This window comes from Canis lupus, chromosome 15 (genome assembly GCF_011100685.1).
Source record: "Canis lupus familiaris isolate Mischka breed German Shepherd chromosome 15, alternate assembly UU_Cfam_GSD_1.0, whole genome shotgun sequence".
Taxonomy (NCBI): domain Eukaryota; kingdom Metazoa; phylum Chordata; class Mammalia; order Carnivora; family Canidae; genus Canis; species Canis lupus.
In genome coordinates, this window is record NC_049236.1 from 35,696,220 (window position 1) to 35,716,625 (window position 20,406).

Sequence of the window (20,406 nt, forward strand, 5' to 3'; positions counted from 1 at the left end):
AATAAATAAAATCTTAAAAAAAAAAAAAAATTTCAACCTGCAAGAAAACCCATTTAAAAAAGGAAAAAAAGATCTTCCAGTGGTTAAAACTGAGCTAAAATGTTAAATAGCTGATATATAGAGGTTAGTGGATAATTAGCAGCAGTAGGATTTTAAAGAGATCTAGTGAGATTATTAGGGAAGAGCAAAGAGTGTGTCATGCTATATTTTAAAAAATTACCTAAACTTGCACTCTATTATAAAGTAAGGGCCCAGTGCTTGACTATCTGAGGTTCTTAGTCTTCACATAATCAGAGCAAAAGTTGTCCAAGCCTTTAGTTATTTAGAAATAAGAGATGCTGAACATGTTGCCCAGTTGCCAATTTTGAACAATTATTTTCTCTGTCCTATGCAATTTTTATCTCTTCAAGATTTCTTCCTTTAAAAATCTCAAGGTAGGATGTGGTACAAAGCTTTTTAAGAGATTAATGTTAAACATATCAAATGAACTATTCAAGTTAAACGGTACTTATATATCATAATACACTGCTGAATTCAGATTTTTGGTAAGACTTTATTAGATTCTGGACAAACCTGTTTGTTGCCAAATCATCATTATAAATCCCAGCCATCGTTTTCATGTCAACAGTACTGAAGTAATTTAAACATACTATTTATAAAGCTGTCATTTTCATGTATAAAGTTGGACCATGCCAAATAAAGAACAATTATTAAATCTTAATAAATCTTTGGAAAAATAGAAGTTCCATTAGCCAAAGTAATGTCTATTCTGAGCCCTGTAACACACAAAGCGTCAGGAATATCAATTAGTGTAATTGAGTATTTAGGTGATACTTTGATAGTTCACAATGAATGTAGTAGTTTAACTCCCTTCAAGGGGCAAAAGTAACTTCAGGTATGCAAATGGCCTGAAAGAAATTTTTTTTGGTATGACTATCAGTGAAGAAAGTATCTAATTAAGAATTTGTATAGAAAATACCTACAAAAGATAAATATAAAATGATGCCACCTGAACTTCGGTAAAAGATTGCACAAATTCATGATCTGAGCCAATTTAGACATCAAAATATAAAAGGTAATGCCAGTCTGAAGTAAACACAAAGTTTAAAACTCTGAAGTACTTGAAAAAAGTTACTTGCTGTCATTGATAGTACATATTTATGCTAATCTTGTCTCTGTAAAAAGAGCTTTGTTGTAGATACAAAATGTATAAACAGTGCACTGATTCCTAGGTAAAAAAACAAGCTCAAAATTGTAAGCCCTTTTAAAAAGTATATATAAAATCACAAGAAGAAAGCCCCACTGTCTTTGGATCAGCTTAGGATTTCATTAGAAGAGGTATCAGCTTCTTCATTGGGGTGTTGGCTACCAGACAGGAGTTCTGGAGGCAAGAGTTTAGAATGTCCATTCTCAGTAACTCGCTGGGTATAAAACAAGATATAAGCTTGGGCCTTGCATACTTCATCCATAGTGCACATGCTTAGCTTGGAATCATTGCAGTGTACCCAGAACCCTAGAGTGAAGCACAGAAATATACCTTAGGGTTTATAAAATAACTAAAAGTTTCAAGTATAAATTAAAATGGATTTAGGGGTATTAGTTTCAGTGCGAGTTAAGTTTCTTTGAGGAGAAAATAATTATCTAGCCAATTCACTTTTATTACTGAGAAATACAGCTTGGGCTGTATGTTATTCTGGAATTGTCTGCCTTTATTCTAGAAGTAAATCTGAAGTTTAAAAATCTGATTAGTTCACTTGACACGACCTTTAATTCTAGGTATAATCTTGCCAGTTAATGCTTCTGCTGCTAATCATACCGTAAAACAAATAATGTACAACTTACTCTTGGTAGTTCATTGTTAAATTAATTGCCTTCATAGATTATGTGGGCTTTCTGTCCACGCCCCTTTTCTGGGTGAGGGGAAATGGTACAAACGGGGAGGCTCAGTTTTCGTTCAGCAGTAGTTAAGGAAAGGGGAGATAAAAAGTGAAACCTAAATCACTTGTGCTACCTATGAAGACTGTCCTTGAAGGTCCATGGAGGCAGTAAGGGAAAGTGAGTTTTGTTAAAACCTGAACCCAGAGTTTATTCTAAATATGTGATTCCCCAGTTCACTTAGATGCTCTGTTTAACAAAGATAATTAGAAGAAATCAGTGAATAGAGGACTTGCCCTTAGAAATGTGCTTGTAAGATAGCACTGACTTCATTAATGTGACCATCCTTATTATCCTATCGCTATAGCCTTTGAAAGTCAAAACTACTATCCTGCAGAATATAGCCCATTTTCTGCATAAATTCTTGTTTTTTTATTAACTGCAGAAGTATTCTTGGAAAAAAACAAAAGGTCATGTGGCTTCACTAAGTGGCCAATTTAGAAATCATAAAGCCTAAATTCTATCTTCCAAGTCTGACCCAAGATAAAATACTTTTCCCCATCTATACCTCCTTCAGAATTATAGCAGTAGGCAGTGTAGTGTCCTGAGCCAAATCCTTTCCCATGGTGCATTACTACAGCAGATAAATCATAGATAAAACATTCTGGTCTGAGGGATTTCAGGGATTCCCTGCAGCAATAAGGTTCCATGTTTAAGATTTCTTCAAAGCCAACATGAACACCAATTTTCTCTCGGTTATTACGTCCCGACCACCTGTGAACAAACCAGGGTAAAATTATCAAAAAGTGTACTAGGTTCAGACAGTCACAATAATAGACTTAGGCCTCAGTATAGAATACAAAGTATCATATGTAAAATAATGTAATTATAAAATCCTTTTTATGCTGAAGTGGGCTATAAATGGAAGAATTTAAGCTTATTAAACAGGTCTGATTAGGTTTTAAAATATCTGCCTTCTGGGATCCCTGGGTGGCGCAGTGGTTTAGCGTCTACCTTTGGCCGAGGGCACGATCCTGGAGACCCGGGATCGAGTCCCACGTCGGGCTCCCTGCATGGAGCCTGCTTCTCCCTCTGCCTGGGTCTCTGCCTCTCTCTCTCTCTATCATGAATAAATAAAATCTTAAAAAAAAAAAAATCTGCCTTCTGTAGTTAGATGATAATATAGGAAGAAAATGAACTTTTCATCAAAGGAAATTATGGCCCTATAGCAGTTTCCCCTTTCTAATATACTAATTCAAGGTACTAATGGGTTTTTAATTCTCTGTTGCCTTGTCACACCATGAGGAGGCTACCCTAGAAGCTAGAATTTGTTCTTGTGAGACATAATCTGGACCTTTCTTGGCTAGATTTGGGGAAAAAGCAGGACAAAGCAACGCACTTCTAATTTCAGAACGCTTGAGAGCTCTTCTAAGGGGAAAAAAAAAAAAAGGAACTGGGACCCTCCACTATACTCACTAGGACAGACATAAATAATGCCTCTGTACTGTCATTTGCTCAGTCTGATGGTCATGCTTCCTGATACTGGACCAAAGCATAGCAAGCAATGTTTTCATCATACACATCGTATGAGCTGGTGCTACAGGGGAAAATAATGTGTTGTTCAAGAAATTGTAATGCAGCTTGGTATGCGGTGGTGAAGAGACTACAGATATACATAGATGAAAATATGATAGCATTAAAGCATAAAACATGAAGCTATGATAAATAACAGTGGTAGAGAAGGAGAAAGGTTTTATGAAGCAAAATTACTGAAAATGCTATTAGTACAATATAAAATCTATGGAACTAAAGGTGAGACTTGCAAATTAAATTATCTGTTGAAGTAGGAGTCATATCACAAGACTTAACCATGAAATCTTTTTTTTTTAAAGATTTTTATTTATTCATCAGACACACACACACACACACACACACACACACACACACACATACACACAGAGGCAGAGACACAGGTAGAGGGAGAAGGAGGCTCCCTACGGGGAGCCCCACGTGGGACTCGATCCCGGGTCTCCAGGACCATGCCCTGGGCCGAAGGCGCTAAACCGCTGAGCCACTCAAGCTGCCCTTCCCCATGAAATCTATAAAAGATCCTATATTCAATGTACCTTTAACTAGTCAACATGGAAGACCAAGCATGTAAAAAAAGGGGAGGGGGGGGTGGGACTTGTTTCACACACATTCCTATAATTCCTATCATTCAAAAGATTATTTCAGTTCACCATAAAATTCAAACCTGACATTATCTAATAATGCTAAATAAACACTTGTAAACCACCTAAATAGACAATACTCATTCCTATGGATTAAGCTGGGTGCCCAGGTTTTTTTCCCCGCTGATGGAAATACAGTAAAATGATAACAAGAAAACCCCATCTCCCTAGTTCATAGTGGTTTGCTTCAAAGAGAAGGGAGAATAAGGACTGGGAGGCACACGTGGGGAGTAGTACTAAGGTACTAGGAATGTTCCATTTTTTTAATGCTTTTTCAGAGGTTCCTGTATGCCCCTCCCCAATCCTGTTCTCCCTTTTATCTTTTATATATCCTATACATTTTATGAACTGGCAAATACAATAGGGCTTTTTGAACAAATGAAGGAAAAAGAGAAAGACAAATGTGGTAAAGGCAGCATAAACAAAATCTCTGAATCAGTAACAAATACCGCATGAAGGGTCAAAAAGGTTTTGGGTAAAAGACGGAAAGGGATAGAGTCAAATAGGTTTAACTCGAAAGAGAGCTTCAAATATCAGATTACAACAGCAATTACAAAGAACAGGAACTCTTCAACAGATTACAGTAGCCAATTCAATGCAAATTTTTAAGTAACAAAAATTAAAAAAAAAAAAAAATTTAAATCCTTTCAGTTCTATCTTTACAGAATCTTATTTATGCTCTTACCTATCCATGCTCCCTGGCCCTTCTTACCTTACCATGAAATACAAAATTAACCTCCTAACTAATCTTCCTGTTTCCATTCCACTTGATTTTATGCATAATGACAGGTCTCACCTGATTTCACTAAACCTTTTGTTGTGTACACTTCCCTGTTCCTTCCTCCATACCTTTGTTCATGTTGCTCCCTTGGGCTGAAGTGCTCCCCCTTCTGTATATGCCCCATTCATTCACTTAATTAACATTTGTTGGGCAACTACTATGCACAGAGCTCAGTTCTGGGCCTTGGGATACAGGTGAAATAGACAAGGTCCCTGTCATTACTGCCAGAGGGAGAGAAATAAGTAAATAAACTACTAATTGCAGATAGTGGGTTTTACCATTTAAACAAAAATAAGGGACACCTGGTTGGCTCAGCAGTTGACCATCTATCTGCCTTTGGCTCAGGGCAGATGTGATCAAGTCCTGCATCGGGCTCCTTGCATGGAGCCTGCTTCTCCTCCCTCTGCCTGTGTCTCTGCCTCTCTTTCGGTGTCTCATGAATAAATAAATAAAATCTTAAAAAAAATAATAAATAAATAAACAAAAATAGGTAATGTAATGAGGGTTAGGTGGTGCTACTTTTAAATAGGATGGTCTAGGGCAACCTGGGTGGCTCAGTGGTTTAGCGCCACCTTCAGCCCAGGGTGTGATCGAGTCTCATGTTGGGCTCCCTGCATGGAGCCTGCTTCTCCCTCTGCCTGTGTCTCTGTCTCTCTGTCTCTCTGTCTCTCCCCGCGCCCCCCACCCCCCACCGTGTCTCTCATGAATAAATAAATAAAATCTTAAAAAAATAATTAAAAAAAAGAAACTTTAAACAAACCAAAAACCAATGTGTGAAAAACATGATTTCAATAGTTTCAAATCACAGCACATAAAGTAACTTAAGAATAAGCTCTAAGGTTAACGTAGTTATTTCAAGGTGTGAAAATCCATATGCCTTGCTTAACCAATAGTTATGCAAACTAATTCACCTGTTTCTGAACACTAGAGATTTTTTGTTTTTGTTAACTGCTCTGAATTGAACTATACAATACCTTAGATATCGTCCAAGAATGAAGCAGTTGGGCCACTCTTAAGTTAAAAATTTTAAACTTTTATACCTAAAATATGCTGAATATTAAACTCTATAAGCAGAAGTTTGCAAGAATAATATTACTACGCAGAAAATGTGAAGGGTCTACTCATCGTCAATCCAGGGAAGCTAACCAGGGTATTCTTATTGAATACGGAAGGTGTCCATGAGTCAAGGCTAGAGATAATGACAGAATTTCTTTGTCTTTAAAAAAAAACCCAGAAGTAGATAGATGTTAAGTCATCTGCTAGCCGAATTTATACTATTAAAATCTGCTTCATCATGTGTTAAGTTTTGAAGCACTATAAGCAAAAGGAATGACTAAATGAGAAGTGTATAGTTGGAAGAGAGACTGGCTGGCTCAGTAGAGCATGAGACTCTTGATCTTGGGATTGTAAATTCAAGCCCCACATTGAGTACAGAGATTACTTTAAAAATAAAAAAATCTTTAAAACAAAAGAAGTGTGTAGTTGGAATATTACTACTACTGACCTGAATCGTTTGAGATGTAGTCTGAGAACCTGAGGTAGGTGGCAAATCATAAGCTGTTTTTGTGCTTCTGTGAGTACAACTGATTTTGAAGAAAACCTTCTACGCTTTGCTGTGACATCAAAGACAGAATAAGAATCAAATTTAAAAATACAAAGAAATGCTGAGTGGACTTTAGATACTTTAGAAACATATTATACTGCGCTAGAGATAAAGACATGGCCTTGTTCTCAAAAAACTTGTAAGTACAAACACACACAATTTAAGAGCTAGTTAGGCAGACAGACACATAAACAATTAAGTATCTGATTTAATATACTCCTACAAATAAGGCAACAGAATGATCTAGTGCTGTAATATTTAAAAATGAATTTGACTATTCCAATTAAAGAAAAAGTTAAAACTTTCCCTAAACATACTTTAATATACTCTTCCCAAATTCTTTGAAAATATCATGGTCAGTTCATTTACTGAGGGAAATTGGAATTCCAGTGGGGGTGGGCCCTTAATAGCTCAGAATATTCTTTCCTACTTCCTGATAAAGCAGTCCTCTTCCAGCTCAGAGCCTGAGGCCTCCCTCAGTGTCTTGCTTTTGCTGTTTTCATACCAGATCTTAAACAAGTGGCACTTGGGATTCTGTTTTGTTGTCTCTTCTGCTTCTCTAGAGGTCTACCTAAAGCTTCTGGCTGGGGCACTATTTACCAGAGCTTGCTCTGGACACCCAGGAGCGGTCCTTCAACGTATACAAGAGCTCTGACTCCAGCCACAGCAGCAGCTGCTTCTCCTAAGGTGGAATTAGTCTCCCAGGAGGCTGTCTTCTAAGCCATCTCCACCTGCCATAGGTATCCTGTCTTCCAGGTCTCTGTTCCTGAGACTTGTGCTGTTCCTGTTCCTGTGCTGCTTAATGTCCTAGACTTACTTTTGGATCACCTCCCTGAATGTATGGCCTCAAATACGGCTATATACGTGATGTCAACTCCCTGACTTATAATTTTAAACATTTGCCTTTATGTATTAAATTATAACAGCTCTTATAGGACTTTATTTGGTAAACCCAGTAAACACATAGAAACAGGTTATAAAACCATATTCTATATTCATTCATAATATCTTTCTATTCCCAGATTTGGTGTTGGAGGCATCTAGAACCATTCACATTTATGTCCAAGAAAAAAATTACTTCATCATTCGAATTTGATAAAGGTTTTTTTCAAACATTATAAATCTTAGGCTACTTATCACAGAGTTCATATTAGCACTCAGAAAATGTTAATAGAAGGCATTCTAAAAAAAACATCAATTGATGTGACATTTCTTCAGTGCTGGAACATCCAATATTTCTTTTATATTACCTTTGAAGTTTAGTATCTAAGATCCAGGATCCTTTTTTTCAAACATGGAAATTAGAGAACACCTGAATACCTGGTATTCTAAGATACCACATGCATACTGATAGAGAAGATAAAGATACCAAAAAGACACAGCAGATCTGTCATAGTTTCATACACAATTTCCCTGGAGTTTGATGCTTTCCTTTAATTGAAATTACTATTTCAACCCCCCAGTGCTGAGTTCCTGGGTTCACCTCTAGTAGAAAATTTCTCATAATAGATCTTAATTGTCTGTTTCTTCCATTAGGTATGTGAGCACCTTGAAGGTGTTTTATTTCTATCCATAGCAATTAGAATAATGAATATAGAAGAGATAGCAGATGGTTTTTGACTAAATCTTTGTTTTTATGAAGCCAATCTCCATAGCAGCAGTCCAGCTATATATTTCCTTTAATAAATATATATATGCATATATATGTATATGTATATGCATATACACACTTATATATGTATATTATCTATATATCAAAAGGACTGTATAGATAGCAAAAGGACTCATAAAGCAAACATTTTATTTAGTACTAAATACCATGCTTTCCTTTTACTATTCCCTATTGCCTCTTTATTCTGCCTCACATATTAAGTTCAAATTTCTTATTAATCTTTTCCATAATTGACTATGAGATCAAAAAAGTTTAAAGGTCATCAATAAGGGAAAACAAACACATAGTTCACCAGCGCCAATTATAAAGTAGAAATATCTATCCCAGTTTCTTTTGATGAACCAACAAAGTTTACTTCCATAACTGCTTTCAGGATATCTCTCAGCTTTCTCTCAATATAAAGTCTCTACTTACTGTTACAATGGTCACATACGTAGATTTTTCCTTCTAAAGCTTCAGTTTCTGTGAATTTGGCCAACATTTCTGTAACCAGACATGGCTGGGAAGCAGTATCTTTTCCACTGCATTGGTATCTTTCTGGAAATTCCAGTGATAAGTCCCAGAAAGGTTCTATGGTATTTGATTTGTTGTCACATGCAAGACATGTAACCTGCAAATAAAAATAATTAGTTCCTCAGATTACAATCCCATCAAAACATTTACTCCTTTCACTCTAGAGGTCACTCCCAGTGAATTAGCTTTTCTTCTGAAAATGCACCATCAAAATTCTGAGTAATCTGCTTTTTATATACTTTCAGGAATTTTTTTCATTATTACAATTTTTCCTTTCGATGACTATCATTAAACTCATTATGTACTCCAAAGGCATTAATCAAATCTGAATGTAGGTAAACAAACACCTGTGGACTCATTTAATTAGGTATACATCGTGTGTGTGTGAAACTGATTTATGGGCAGCCCCGGTGGTGCAGTGGTTTAGTGCCGCCTGCAGCCCAGGGTGTGATCCTGGAGACCTGGGATCGAGTCCCAAGTATGGCTCCCTGCTTCTGCCTGTGTCTCTGCCTCTCTCTCTCTCTCTGTCTCTCTCATGAATAAATAAATAAAATCTTTAAAAAAAAGAAACCGATTTACATGCATTTAATGTGTTTAGATTATTAGCCTTGTATTTTGCCCTTTCTCCTTCCTCATCTTCCACTAATTTTCTCCCCCCAAATCCCTATAGCTTTTTAACCATGATACAAACAAAATACTATTTGTATATTTTTATATATATTGGATACCTACCAACTGATAATTTCAAAAGACAAGACGTTTAATGTAAATGATGTCATACTATCACTTAAAGCAAACGTCACTACATTAAAATCTTCATCAAATACAGGAACCACGAAGAACATGGGGCAGTTTTAACCAGTGAAGCACTCAGCAGGATTTAATGCCAACAAACACTGCACAAAACTGAAGACAGACTCTATAGATCTAAGAATCCCTACATGATACATTACTAAACTCTTTTATAAAAGAGAGGTTCCTGGAACAGGCAATGAAATAAATAAGCCATGTCTAATGCAGATTCTAGATTTAACAAACTGACACAAAGAAAAGAATACTCTTGGTGTTTGGAAACTCATTGGGCAGGGATTTAACCTTTTGAGAACAGCTTCTTGAATAAAAAAAAAAAAAGAAAGAAGAAGCCATTCCAGGAACCAATCATCTGAATCTCCTTGGATGACTGGTTTCCAGTTTCCTAAGAGTTTATTATGTGTCTGAAGGGAAGAGAATAAAAATTATTATGCCAGTTTTTGGCTAATTTCAAGTCATCCATAAAGGGAAAAATAAGCACATCAGCACCTTGCATTACTTGAAATAGAAAATAGTAACTTTCTGGAAAGAAATTTGTAGTCAAGTATCAAAAGTCTTAACTTCTGACACCAAGTAATTTTACTTCTAGGACTCTGTCTTAATGAAATTGTTAGAAAAAAATGTATTGTGACATTATAATAACAGAAAAAGTGGAAATAGTTTATAAGTCAACAATGCAGGAATGGGCAACTAAATTATGGTCTCTACATATAATGGACATTAACATGCTGTAAAAAAAATATCAAATATTTTAATGACCTTTACATTAATAATGAAAAAAAATCAGGTAAATTCATCATGACCACACAGAAGGAGAAAATATAAATGTACAGAAGATAGGGGCATGTGGGTGACTTGGTTAAAGTGCCTGACTCTCAGCTCAGGTCTTGATCTTGGGGTCTTGAGTTCAAGCCCCATGTTGGGCTCCACACGGAGTTTACTTAAAATAAATATACAACTTTAAATAAAAAAATTTAATCTACAGGAGAAGGAAAACCAGAGGATATATACCAAAATATTAATAGTTTTATGTGTGAGTTGTGGGGTTATGGGACAAGGGGATGATTTCTCTTTTACTGCATAGATTTACTGTATCATATAGGTTTTTTTAGGAGTATAAATTACTTCTACTTATAATCGTTCATTTTAACTTTTTCAGTAGGCTCTGTGCCCAATGTAGGGCTTGAACTCATCACTCCAAGGATCAAGAGCCACGTGCTCTACTGACTAAGCCAGCCAGGCACTCCTATTAATAGTGCATTTTAAACTTCCGTATAAAAATGATGGAAAAATAAAATTGCATGCAACACAAGAAACAGCTCTTACTTGCTAAATGGCACAATGTAGAATCTTTACATTGCTGAAACATTAAGTGGAATAAGTGTCACAGATAAACTCTAAGGAAAATTATATTTGAAATACTTAAACTACAGGGGCACCTGGCTGGCTCAGTCCACAGAGCACGTGACTCTTGATTTCAGGTTTTGAGTTCAAGCCCCATGATGAGCTTTAAAAAAATTTTTTTAAATATATTTAAGCTACATTCCAGAAAAGTATGCTATAAAGATGGTATCATTACTGTGAGAGTTGAACTGAGGAGAAGAGGCAGGTGTGCAAGGGGAAAGAAATGACCTAACAGCCCAATTACCTAAAACAGAAAAAATTTTAAGCTCTATGCTATGGAAAAGTAGAGAGCCTTTTGCCTACTAATAGTTTACCAATAAGTCCACTCATTACAGAGAGCTATTAATTAGATGGGAGATTCTGGTTTTGTGATTCCTTTTCACAAGGCAACTTTTACAGCTGTAATTAAGATAAAGGAAACCATTCAGGATTTTTCTCAATGAAATCGTATTTATTTACTTTAAAATTTCCCTATTTAAGTTTTCAGATCTTATACCCCTTTGGTTTTATAGAAAAAAAGTCCTCCAGGGCTACTTCTTGGATCCTGAGATTACTAAAATCCATTCCCAGTACAGCAGCATCTTCAAATCTATTCTCTGTGGAGTTAAACCCTCTCTTCTCAATCCCTCAGAAAATGAATTTAATATTAACCTAAGAGGCTGTTTCCTGATTCCCCCCCCACACACACACACACAAAACAAAAACAAAAATAAAAAACATTGATATCATAGATGAAAAACTTTCAGTGATTCATGAAGGAAACCTGTAAATGAGTGAAACACTACGTGAGCTGACTTCTGAAAAAGCAATTTTTACCTTAAAAAAGTCCTAGCTCTAACACACTAGACATACAGAGAAAAGGTATATTTTTAGGCTTCATTTTATGAATTCCCCAAGATGAAAATGAGATTTTAAAAAACCCATACCTGACTAAGAAGTTGTCCATGAAATATGTTATTCACAACATTCAGAACCTGTTTGATAAGTTTTCTTTGAGAAGTGGGGATAAGAGCTGGTAACCTAGTACCGGTTGTCTCTAGTTCATGTTGTATTTTATCCAAAAGTTCACAAAGAAATTCCTGAGCATCTTGTTGGGCATAACCACGAAAGGCTGGAATGAGTCTCCACACGGAGTGTAGCATAGCGAATGGTGAGACCAAGGCCCACTTTCCAGACCACATGACTTGGAACAAGGTATGCAATTCATGACAGAGAGAAATGTATTGTGAACTGGACTCCCTTGGCTGAATAAGTTCCATATTTCTACTCTTGGATGCTCCACCACTTAGTCCTAAGGATAAACTTGGATGTCTGGAGAGAGCACTGCATGTATCTTTTTCTTGGCATTCATTCATTTGATATACTGCATCTGTGATTGGTGGATGCTTATAAGGTGACCTTGTCTTATCACCAGCTGTCACAGCCAGCCATCGGTTCAGATCAAGTTTTAAAAAACATTGCCGAAAAATAAGTAAATGACTCAACACTTGAAGAACAGAATTCATATAGCAAGTATTTCCCAAATTTCTCAATCCTGTTACACCAGGGGTTACTATTGGCCTTCGTTTACCTGAGGAGTCACTGGCTTTTTTTAATCTTACATCTTCTGAGGTAGATACTACTTTATCTTTTGCTGGTGATGCTGGGGTTTGTTGTGGAACTTGAACAGGAACTATTTCTACAGTAGTAGACTGAGCTAGACTTTGCAAACGTAAACTCTTTCTTGGATGTATATTTTCCAATTCTGCTTTAACTTGATACTCTAATTCTTGTTGTCTTTTCTTCACTTCTCTTTTTGCTATTTTCTCCTGAAATTGTTCCTCTTGCCTTTTTCTTCCAATGGATGATTGTTCAAACCAAATTCGAAATATTTTACCCATCAATATCCTTCTCCTGTGCCACAGGGCAGTATACATTTGATCTTCATTTTGAAGGAGAAATTGGGTGCCATCAGGTAAGTAGTAAGTATCATCACTTGTACCCACAGACCGCAAAACCCTTCCACTACGAGTGGTGCACTGATAATTTTGACTTTTGATTGCACTTAACATATTTCGTAGCAACTTCAGGTCTCCAGTTGCATTATCATTTAGAACATAATCATCACAAAGGTAACAAAAAACATACATCTCATTCACCTCCAATGCAACAGGATGACTGCTTTCTTGAAAGTGCTTGAGTGCATGTTCTTCAATATATCTTCCACAGGCAACATGAGAACAGCTAAGGCAAGCCCAAATTGACTCAGTTGTATTGCAGTCCACACAATGCCACTTCTGAGGGTTGAGGATGGAATGGTCTTGAGCAAGCTGCAACTGCCCAATATGTTTGCACTTATCCATTGTTAACATTTATTTAGTCTAGCTGAGAAACACATAATCCAAACAAGTCTCTGTTCACGATACCTGAAGCATCTGAAAACTAAGCAGAACAATACCATTTTTAAATAAAAGAAAGCAGTATCTTTCTTTTTTATAAGGTATTTTTCCAAGAATAATTTTATAAATTTGCTTCCTTTCCTCCCAATTTCTGGGCTGCCTGTCATAAGCCACAGACAGTTCTCACTTTTCTCTTGCTCTGGAGGTCTCTAATCTCTCATCCGCCTTGCTCAGAGAGAACCACACACTTCACTTTATTTTCTCTAATGGGTTCCCTTTGAAAACTGTTTTTAATTTTCTGCCACCATCTACTGGTAAAGAATGGGTACTGACCCCTTTTCAATGAACTAGAATAAGATCCATCCTCCTATGTAACAGTTGAGGGCAATTTATAAAACTACATTCCCTTTCTTAAAGGGACTCAAATAGATCTTACAAATATCCACATTTTGAGAGCCTTATCAACATAGTTATTAAAGCATAACCACAGTGTAAAAGCATGAGTTCTGAAATAAAAACTTAAGAGATAAGAATTCTACCTCTGCCACATACTGTTTGTCTGATTTGAGCAATTATTTTAACTTCTCTAAAATTCTTCTGTAAAACAGGGAAGAATCACATCAATTTCAATGAAGAATTGAGATAAAATATTTGTCTACCACATACTAAACACCCAATAAATGGTAGCTATAATGGCAGTTATAGGGCAGCCCGGGTGGCTCAGCAGTTTAGCGCTGCCTTCAGTGCCTTCAGCACTCAAGAGAGTGATCCTGGAGACCCGGAATCAAGTCCCACGTCGGACTCCCTGCATGGAAGCCTACTTTTCCCTCTGCCTGTGTCTCTGCCTCTCTGTGTTTCTCATGAATAAATAAATAAAATCTCTCTATATATATATTATGGCAGTTATAGTGAACAAATCTTAATATTCTATTTATTTAAATAAATCACAATATTCTACCTAATTACCATTTTAAATTTAGCTTTTTGCTAATAAATCAATAATGACCTTCAATTTATGGCTTTATAACATACTTTTAATTTGATAGACTTTACAATTTGCCTTAGGGAGGGAGGAACACAAAAGAGGAGAACTGTGTTTGAATGGCCTCTTAGGAATGTGCAAGGATACACAGGCAAAGAGAAAAAAGGAAGAATATGAAGTGGATGACAATATTATGAACTTTTACATTCTGGCAGGCCTACACACTATCTGAAATCATAAGCTCATTCTAAAAACAAAAACAAAACCCCCCATCAAATAAAACAAATGAAACCTATATGGTTTTGACCAGAAACATGCTCCTTTATCATAGTAGAGTCAGGAATACTTACTTCTGCTACAAGTATCTAAAGATAGGGCACCTGGCTGGCTCAGTTGGTGGACCACATGACTCTTGACCTCTGGGTTGTGAGTTTGAGTCCAATGATGGGTTAAGAGATTACTTAAAAATAAAATATTTAAAAATAAAAATAAAACTAGTAAACTGAAATCTAGTTAAAAAGTAGGGATCACAAAATAGTTCCTTCACTGATTTAACGCAAATCAATCACAAATTTCAGGTCACAGGTGGAAACCTAGTTACAAAACACTCAGATCATTTTATGTAGCATGATCGATGCTTTAAGTTTTTTAGGGCAGCAAGACAATATGAATTTCAGCAGTACTTGCAGATGCCACCTCCAGGGCTCTAAGAAAGCTACAGAAGTGAAGCTAATTTTTGATTCCTTCCCACCTCTTTTTTTGTAAAATCTCCTAGCAATCAAAGAGCCCCTTTCCCTCCACTTAACTTTTTCAGATGCTGGGTGTATCCTGAATATGGACTTAAGGCTGACCAGTCCTGACCATTACATGTGCATACAAGAGCATATTTTAAGTTTATTTCTCTTCCTCCAAAATTTCCTAAAGTCCAAAACCTATTCAAATATAGCATCTTATTAGAACTGCTAGTATTCAACAATAATTGCTAATGGCAAAATTAAGACATCAGTGATGAATATTCTCCATTATCCTAAATCCTTCCAGGTACTGAAGCTAAATGCTCATTCTTGACTCCTCTTTCTTTCCCCACACCAATCCTTCAGGAAAAATGGTTGGTTTAAATATTTAAAATATTTAAAATTGGTTTATATATTTAAAAATATATCTAGAACCTGACTACTTAGTACCTCCACTGCTCTCACCACGCCAAGCACAATCAAGTCTCACCTGGATTGCTGCAATAAGGCTCCTTAACTGGTCTCCCCACTTTGATTCTTGCTGCCACCAAAGTTTACACAGCTACAGCACACTCTGCCTTTGAACTCAAACCACCAGGGCCCAGACCTGCCATTTTAGAGGGTCCCTGCTTTTTAGGATGTGGTTACCAGCACACATCCCTAACTCCCCTTTTGGACTCCTTCACCAGTACCTGGAACCTCAAAAGTTCCCTGCCCCAATCATCCCCAAGCCTGCTTCCAGGGCCTGTGGGCAATAAAAAGCCACTAAAGAATTCTGAAGAATGACATGATCAGATACATAGGTTACAGATGGATCTGAAATGGCAGATCTAGATACAGGGTGAGTGATTATAAGAAATTATTACTCCAGGGCAGCCCCGGTGGCGCAGCAGTTTGGCGCCGCCTGCAGCCTGGGGTGTGATCCTGGAGACCTGGGATCAAGTCCCGTGTCAGGCTCCCTGCATGGAGCCTGCTTCTCTCCCTCTGCCTGTGTCTCTGCCTCTCTCTCTGTGTCTATGAATAAACAAAATCTTTAAAAAAAAAAAAAAAGGAAATTATTACTCCAGATATTATATGGAAATTAAAGCTGCAGCGGCATTGAAACAAAGATGGGAGCAGAGGTAAATTAGTGTTACACACACATTGGCTGAAAGGACTGATCGAATATGGAGAGTAAGAGAAAAATCTAGGGCTCTCTTCTACTTTTATTTATCTTTTATTTTTTAAAAAGATTTGATTTATTTGAGAGAGAGTGAGAATGAAAGAGAGAGCACACAGAGGGAGAGGGAGAAGCAGATTCCCCCTCTGAGCAAAGAGTCTGACATGGGCTTGATCCCAGGACCCTAGGATCATGACCTGAGATGAAGGCAGACACTTGACCAACTAAGCCACCCAGACACCCTTCTACTTTTATTTTTAAAAAGATCATATGGGGGGATCCCTGGGTGGCTCAGCAGTTTAGTGCCTGCCTTCGGCCCAGGGCGTGATCCTCGAGTCCTGGAATCGAGTCCCACATCAGGCTCCCTGCATGGAGCCTGCTTCTTCCTCTGCCTGTGTCTCTGCCTCTCTCTTTCTCTTTCTGTGTCTCTCATGAATAAATAAAATCTTTTTTAAAAAATCATATAAAAATAAAATTAAAAGGATCATATAAAGAATACAGAGATAATTTAAACATTTATTTCTGTAAGTCAGACAGTAATTATTAGTTCAGCTTGAGATGAAGAGAGAAATGCCATTTATCTGTACTCAAGGGAAATTATTTCATTATAAAAATGTTTTAAAGGTTTGAGGGAGGGATCCCTGGGTGGCTCAGCGGTTGGGCGCCCACCTTCAGCCAAGGGCATGATCCTGGAGACCGGATCAAGTCCCACATCGGGCTCCCTGCATGGAGCCTGCTTCTCCCTCTGCCTTTGTCTCTGCCTTTCTCTCTCTCTCTCTTTCTCTGTCTCTCATGAATAAATAAATAAAATCTTAAAAAATAAAATAAAATAAAATAAAATAAAATAAAATAAAATAAAATAAAATAAAATAATAAAGATTTGAGGGATGCCTAGGTGGCTCAGTGGTTGAGTGTCTGCCTTTGGCTCAGGGCATGATCCTGGAGTCCCCGGATTGAGTCTCATGTCAGGCTCGCTGCATGGAGCCTGCTTCTCCCTCTGCCTTATGTCTCTGCCTCTCTCTCTGTGTCTCTCATGAATAAATAAATAAAATCTTTAAAAAAATTGTTTTCCTTTGAAAAAAATTTTTGAGAGAGAAGCAGCAAAAGAGAGAGCACAAGTGGGGGTGGGCAGAGGGATAAGTAGAAACAGACTCCCCGCTGAGCAGGATTTCCCAGACACAGGACACAGGGGTTCAATCCCAGTCCCGAGCTGAAGGCAGAGGCTTAACTGACTAAGCCACCCAGGAGCCCCTCTTTCTAAATTTTAAAGGTGGTATGAGTTAACACTTTACACAAAATTCAGAGAAGACTCAAAAGAAAAAACCCTACAAAGTATATAGCCTATTTTGGGGTTATTCATATTTTCAAATATCTAGAAATTATGAGCATATTACTTGTATAAGTTTTAAGTAGGTATACATATTAGTGTATGATTTAGCTATATGTATGTGCTAAATATAGCCTCTTTACTCCCTTTAATATATTCTGCAAATACATGCCTAGATATTACTAAAAAAATCTATTTAGATGATAGTAAGACCTTCCGCACCCTTCAACATGATTCTATTCAATAAAAAGTCATGAAAAGGGTGAAATGATTATCAGATGCCATCTCTCTGGGAGGCAATATAGCAGTGGAGAGGTATCACAACAAAATGGTTAGAAAGCACACTCTGAAATCCAAAAGCCTCAATGTTAACATGTGGCTGTGTGCCTTAGACAAATTATTTATGCTCCAATCACCTCAGTTTTCTTATCTTTAAAATACAATAGTAAGAACACCAGCAGGGTTGTTGAGGGAATTTTATAAATGTATATGTATAAAGCACCTAGAATAAACCCTGTCACTTAATTATGTGGCTCTCAGTACATGTTAGCTGACAATACTGCTGCTGCAGCTGCTGCTGTAAATACACGTTTCCTTCTAGTTTTATCACTTTTAGCCAAGGGTTCATTCTTCTCACCCCAACTTCTCACTTTTAGCCAAGGGTTCATTCTTCTCACCCTAACTAAGGTGCTAGCTGATAATTAAGATGTTAGCTGAGAACTAAGGTCTGACCTCTACCAGGGTATTTGCATTTTAAAAGAGGATCTCTTAAAGATAAAATCCTTTAAAAAATCCAAAGAAGTGAAAACCAGGGTTCCCTGGCTAGCTCAGCTGGTAGAACCCAAGACACTCTTGATCTCAGGGTTGTGAGTTCAAAGTGCATGTTGGGTGTGGAGATTACTTCAAAATAAATTTTTATTTTTTTTAAAGATTTTATTTATTCATGAGAAACACAGAGAGAGGGCAGCCCCGGTGGCTCAGCGGTTTAGCGCCGCCTTCAGCCCAGGGTCCGATCCCGGAGACCTGGGATCAAGTCCCACGTGGGGCTCCCTGCACGGAGCCTGGTTCTCCCTCTGCCTGTGTCTCTGCCTCTCTCTGTGTGTCTCTCATGAATAAATAAATAAAATATTAAAAAAAGAAAAAGAAAAGAAAAGAAACACAGAGAGAGGCAGACACATAGACAGATGGAGAAGCAGGCTCCCAGCAAGGAGCCTGATGCAGACTCGATCCCAGGACCCCAGGATCACGCCCTAAGCCAAAGGCAGACACTCAACCACTGAGTCACCCAGGAATCCCCAAAATAAATTTTTAAAACCAAAACCAAAACAAACACACAAAGAAGTGAAACCAGAGGCTGGAATGACAGATCAGGAGATTAATATTTTAGAGCAGGGGGCCCACCCTGTTTACTTATGAAAGAAACCAAGAGGGGGCATACAACCAAGAGAAGGGCAGGGAAGTAAGCAAGAGCTAGCAAACAAGACTGCTGCCTGAGATTTCCAGCTAGCACTGCTGCTTAGAGCCAAAGCTCAAAGACACTTACTAAGGTATCCCCAAAGGGGCCTCAACACACAAAGACCTAAGAGCTGGGAGGAAAGGAAAGGGGGATGGGAGTATTTTCTTGACACTTCCTATTTTCCTCTACTGGGTTCAGAGCACTTCTTTTCACTTGCTAATCCACTGTGGAGAAGCTATGTATTAACTGGTTAGTTTGGAGATTGATTATGTAATTTTTAGCAATATATTCACTTTAAATAGAGATAACCAAATATTTCTGCATCCTCATGTAGAATCTGATAAAATATTACCTGTCCCTGTATATAATAGCAACACACACAAGTCATGATGTTTTGAACGAAATCTATAAAGATTAAAATAATATATATACTATCATTTTGTGTATTTAAAAAATGTTTCATACTTAAAATTCCAATGAATATCTACGAAATGTGTTTTTTGAAACCAGGTACGCTATCTTTATTTTAAAGACCGATTTATAAATATTCTGAGGGCTTTGTCATTCTTCACTGCTTAAAGACAATTAAAATTTTCAAATGGCTCAAAGAAAACCATTTAAATGATTTAAGCTTTTCATGCCCTATAACTAAGCATTTTTATTTTTAAAATTCCCTAAAGTTCAAGAAAATAATTGTATTTGACTTATTGAAAAAGCTGATTATTTTACAGAGGGTTAACATATAATTAAGGTAATTACAAAATAGAAAGCTAAAATGACTAGAAGAAAAATAAAACATTCAATTTTATTAAATATGGTATTTTTAGTTAAAAATTTATATCATAGAAAAAATCAAATATCATTAGTAAAACATATAACTTGTTACAGTTCAATAAAACAAAACTGCTCATGCTTACCACCCAGTGTAGAGTGTCTGAAATTAATTTTAATCTACTCAAATTATAGCCCTTTGCATCATACAATCCAGGTTTTAAGCATGTAGTAATACCTTTCTGACATATATTTCAATAGCTCATCCTATTGGCAGTTCTAAATAGCTGACCACCAAAATCTTTCTGCATCAGTCTCAGGCACACTGCAAAACTTAGCTTACCAATACATCTTACCTTCACAGAATTAGTTCCTTTTCCAATATTCTCTTATTAAAGATAGTATATCATCACTGAAGTATCCAGAATAGGTTTTGTTGTTTTTACTCCTCCCATCTTTTCCACTCAAACATTCAATTTGTCACCTATGGATATAAGGTTATCACTTCCCAAGTCTTTATTTCTTTTCTTTTCTTTTTTTTTTTTCTTATTTTTTTTCAATTGAAGAGTTATCATTCTTATTATGGACTTTTATTATATCATTCCTGAGGTACAGCAGTAACATCCAAACTGGTTTCCCATCATCCAGGCTCTTCCTGTACTATCTTGGCAAATTAATCTTCAAGTTTGCTTTGACGGTTTTACTCTTAA

General features: G+C 36.9%; 1 protein-coding gene across 9 annotated transcripts in view; it reads right to left on the reverse strand.

Moving 5' to 3' along the window:
- Positions 1-533: 533 nt before the first annotated feature.
- USP44 (ubiquitin specific peptidase 44) overlaps positions 534-20,406 on the reverse strand; it is a 52,839-nt gene continuing 32,966 nt past the window's right edge. For 7 of the 9 annotated variants that reach the window (XM_038558678.1, XM_038558676.1, XM_038558682.1 and 4 more), the window contains 5 exons: positions 11,816-13,310; positions 8,577-8,772; positions 6,392-6,500; positions 2,444-2,649; positions 534-1,513 (listed from right to left, as the gene is read on the reverse strand). In XM_038558678.1, the coding sequence (XP_038414606.1) occupies positions 1,314-1,513; positions 2,444-2,649; positions 6,392-6,500; positions 8,577-8,772; positions 11,816-13,240 (2,136 nt within the window). In that variant the 5' untranslated portion in view covers positions 13,241-13,310 and the 3' untranslated portion in view covers positions 534-1,313. Of the gene's footprint in view, positions 1,514-2,443; positions 2,650-6,391; positions 6,501-8,576; positions 8,773-11,815; positions 13,311-20,052; positions 20,181-20,406 lie in introns of all 9 variants that reach the window. The other 2 variants (XM_038558680.1, XM_038558677.1) reach the window with 1 other exon arrangement.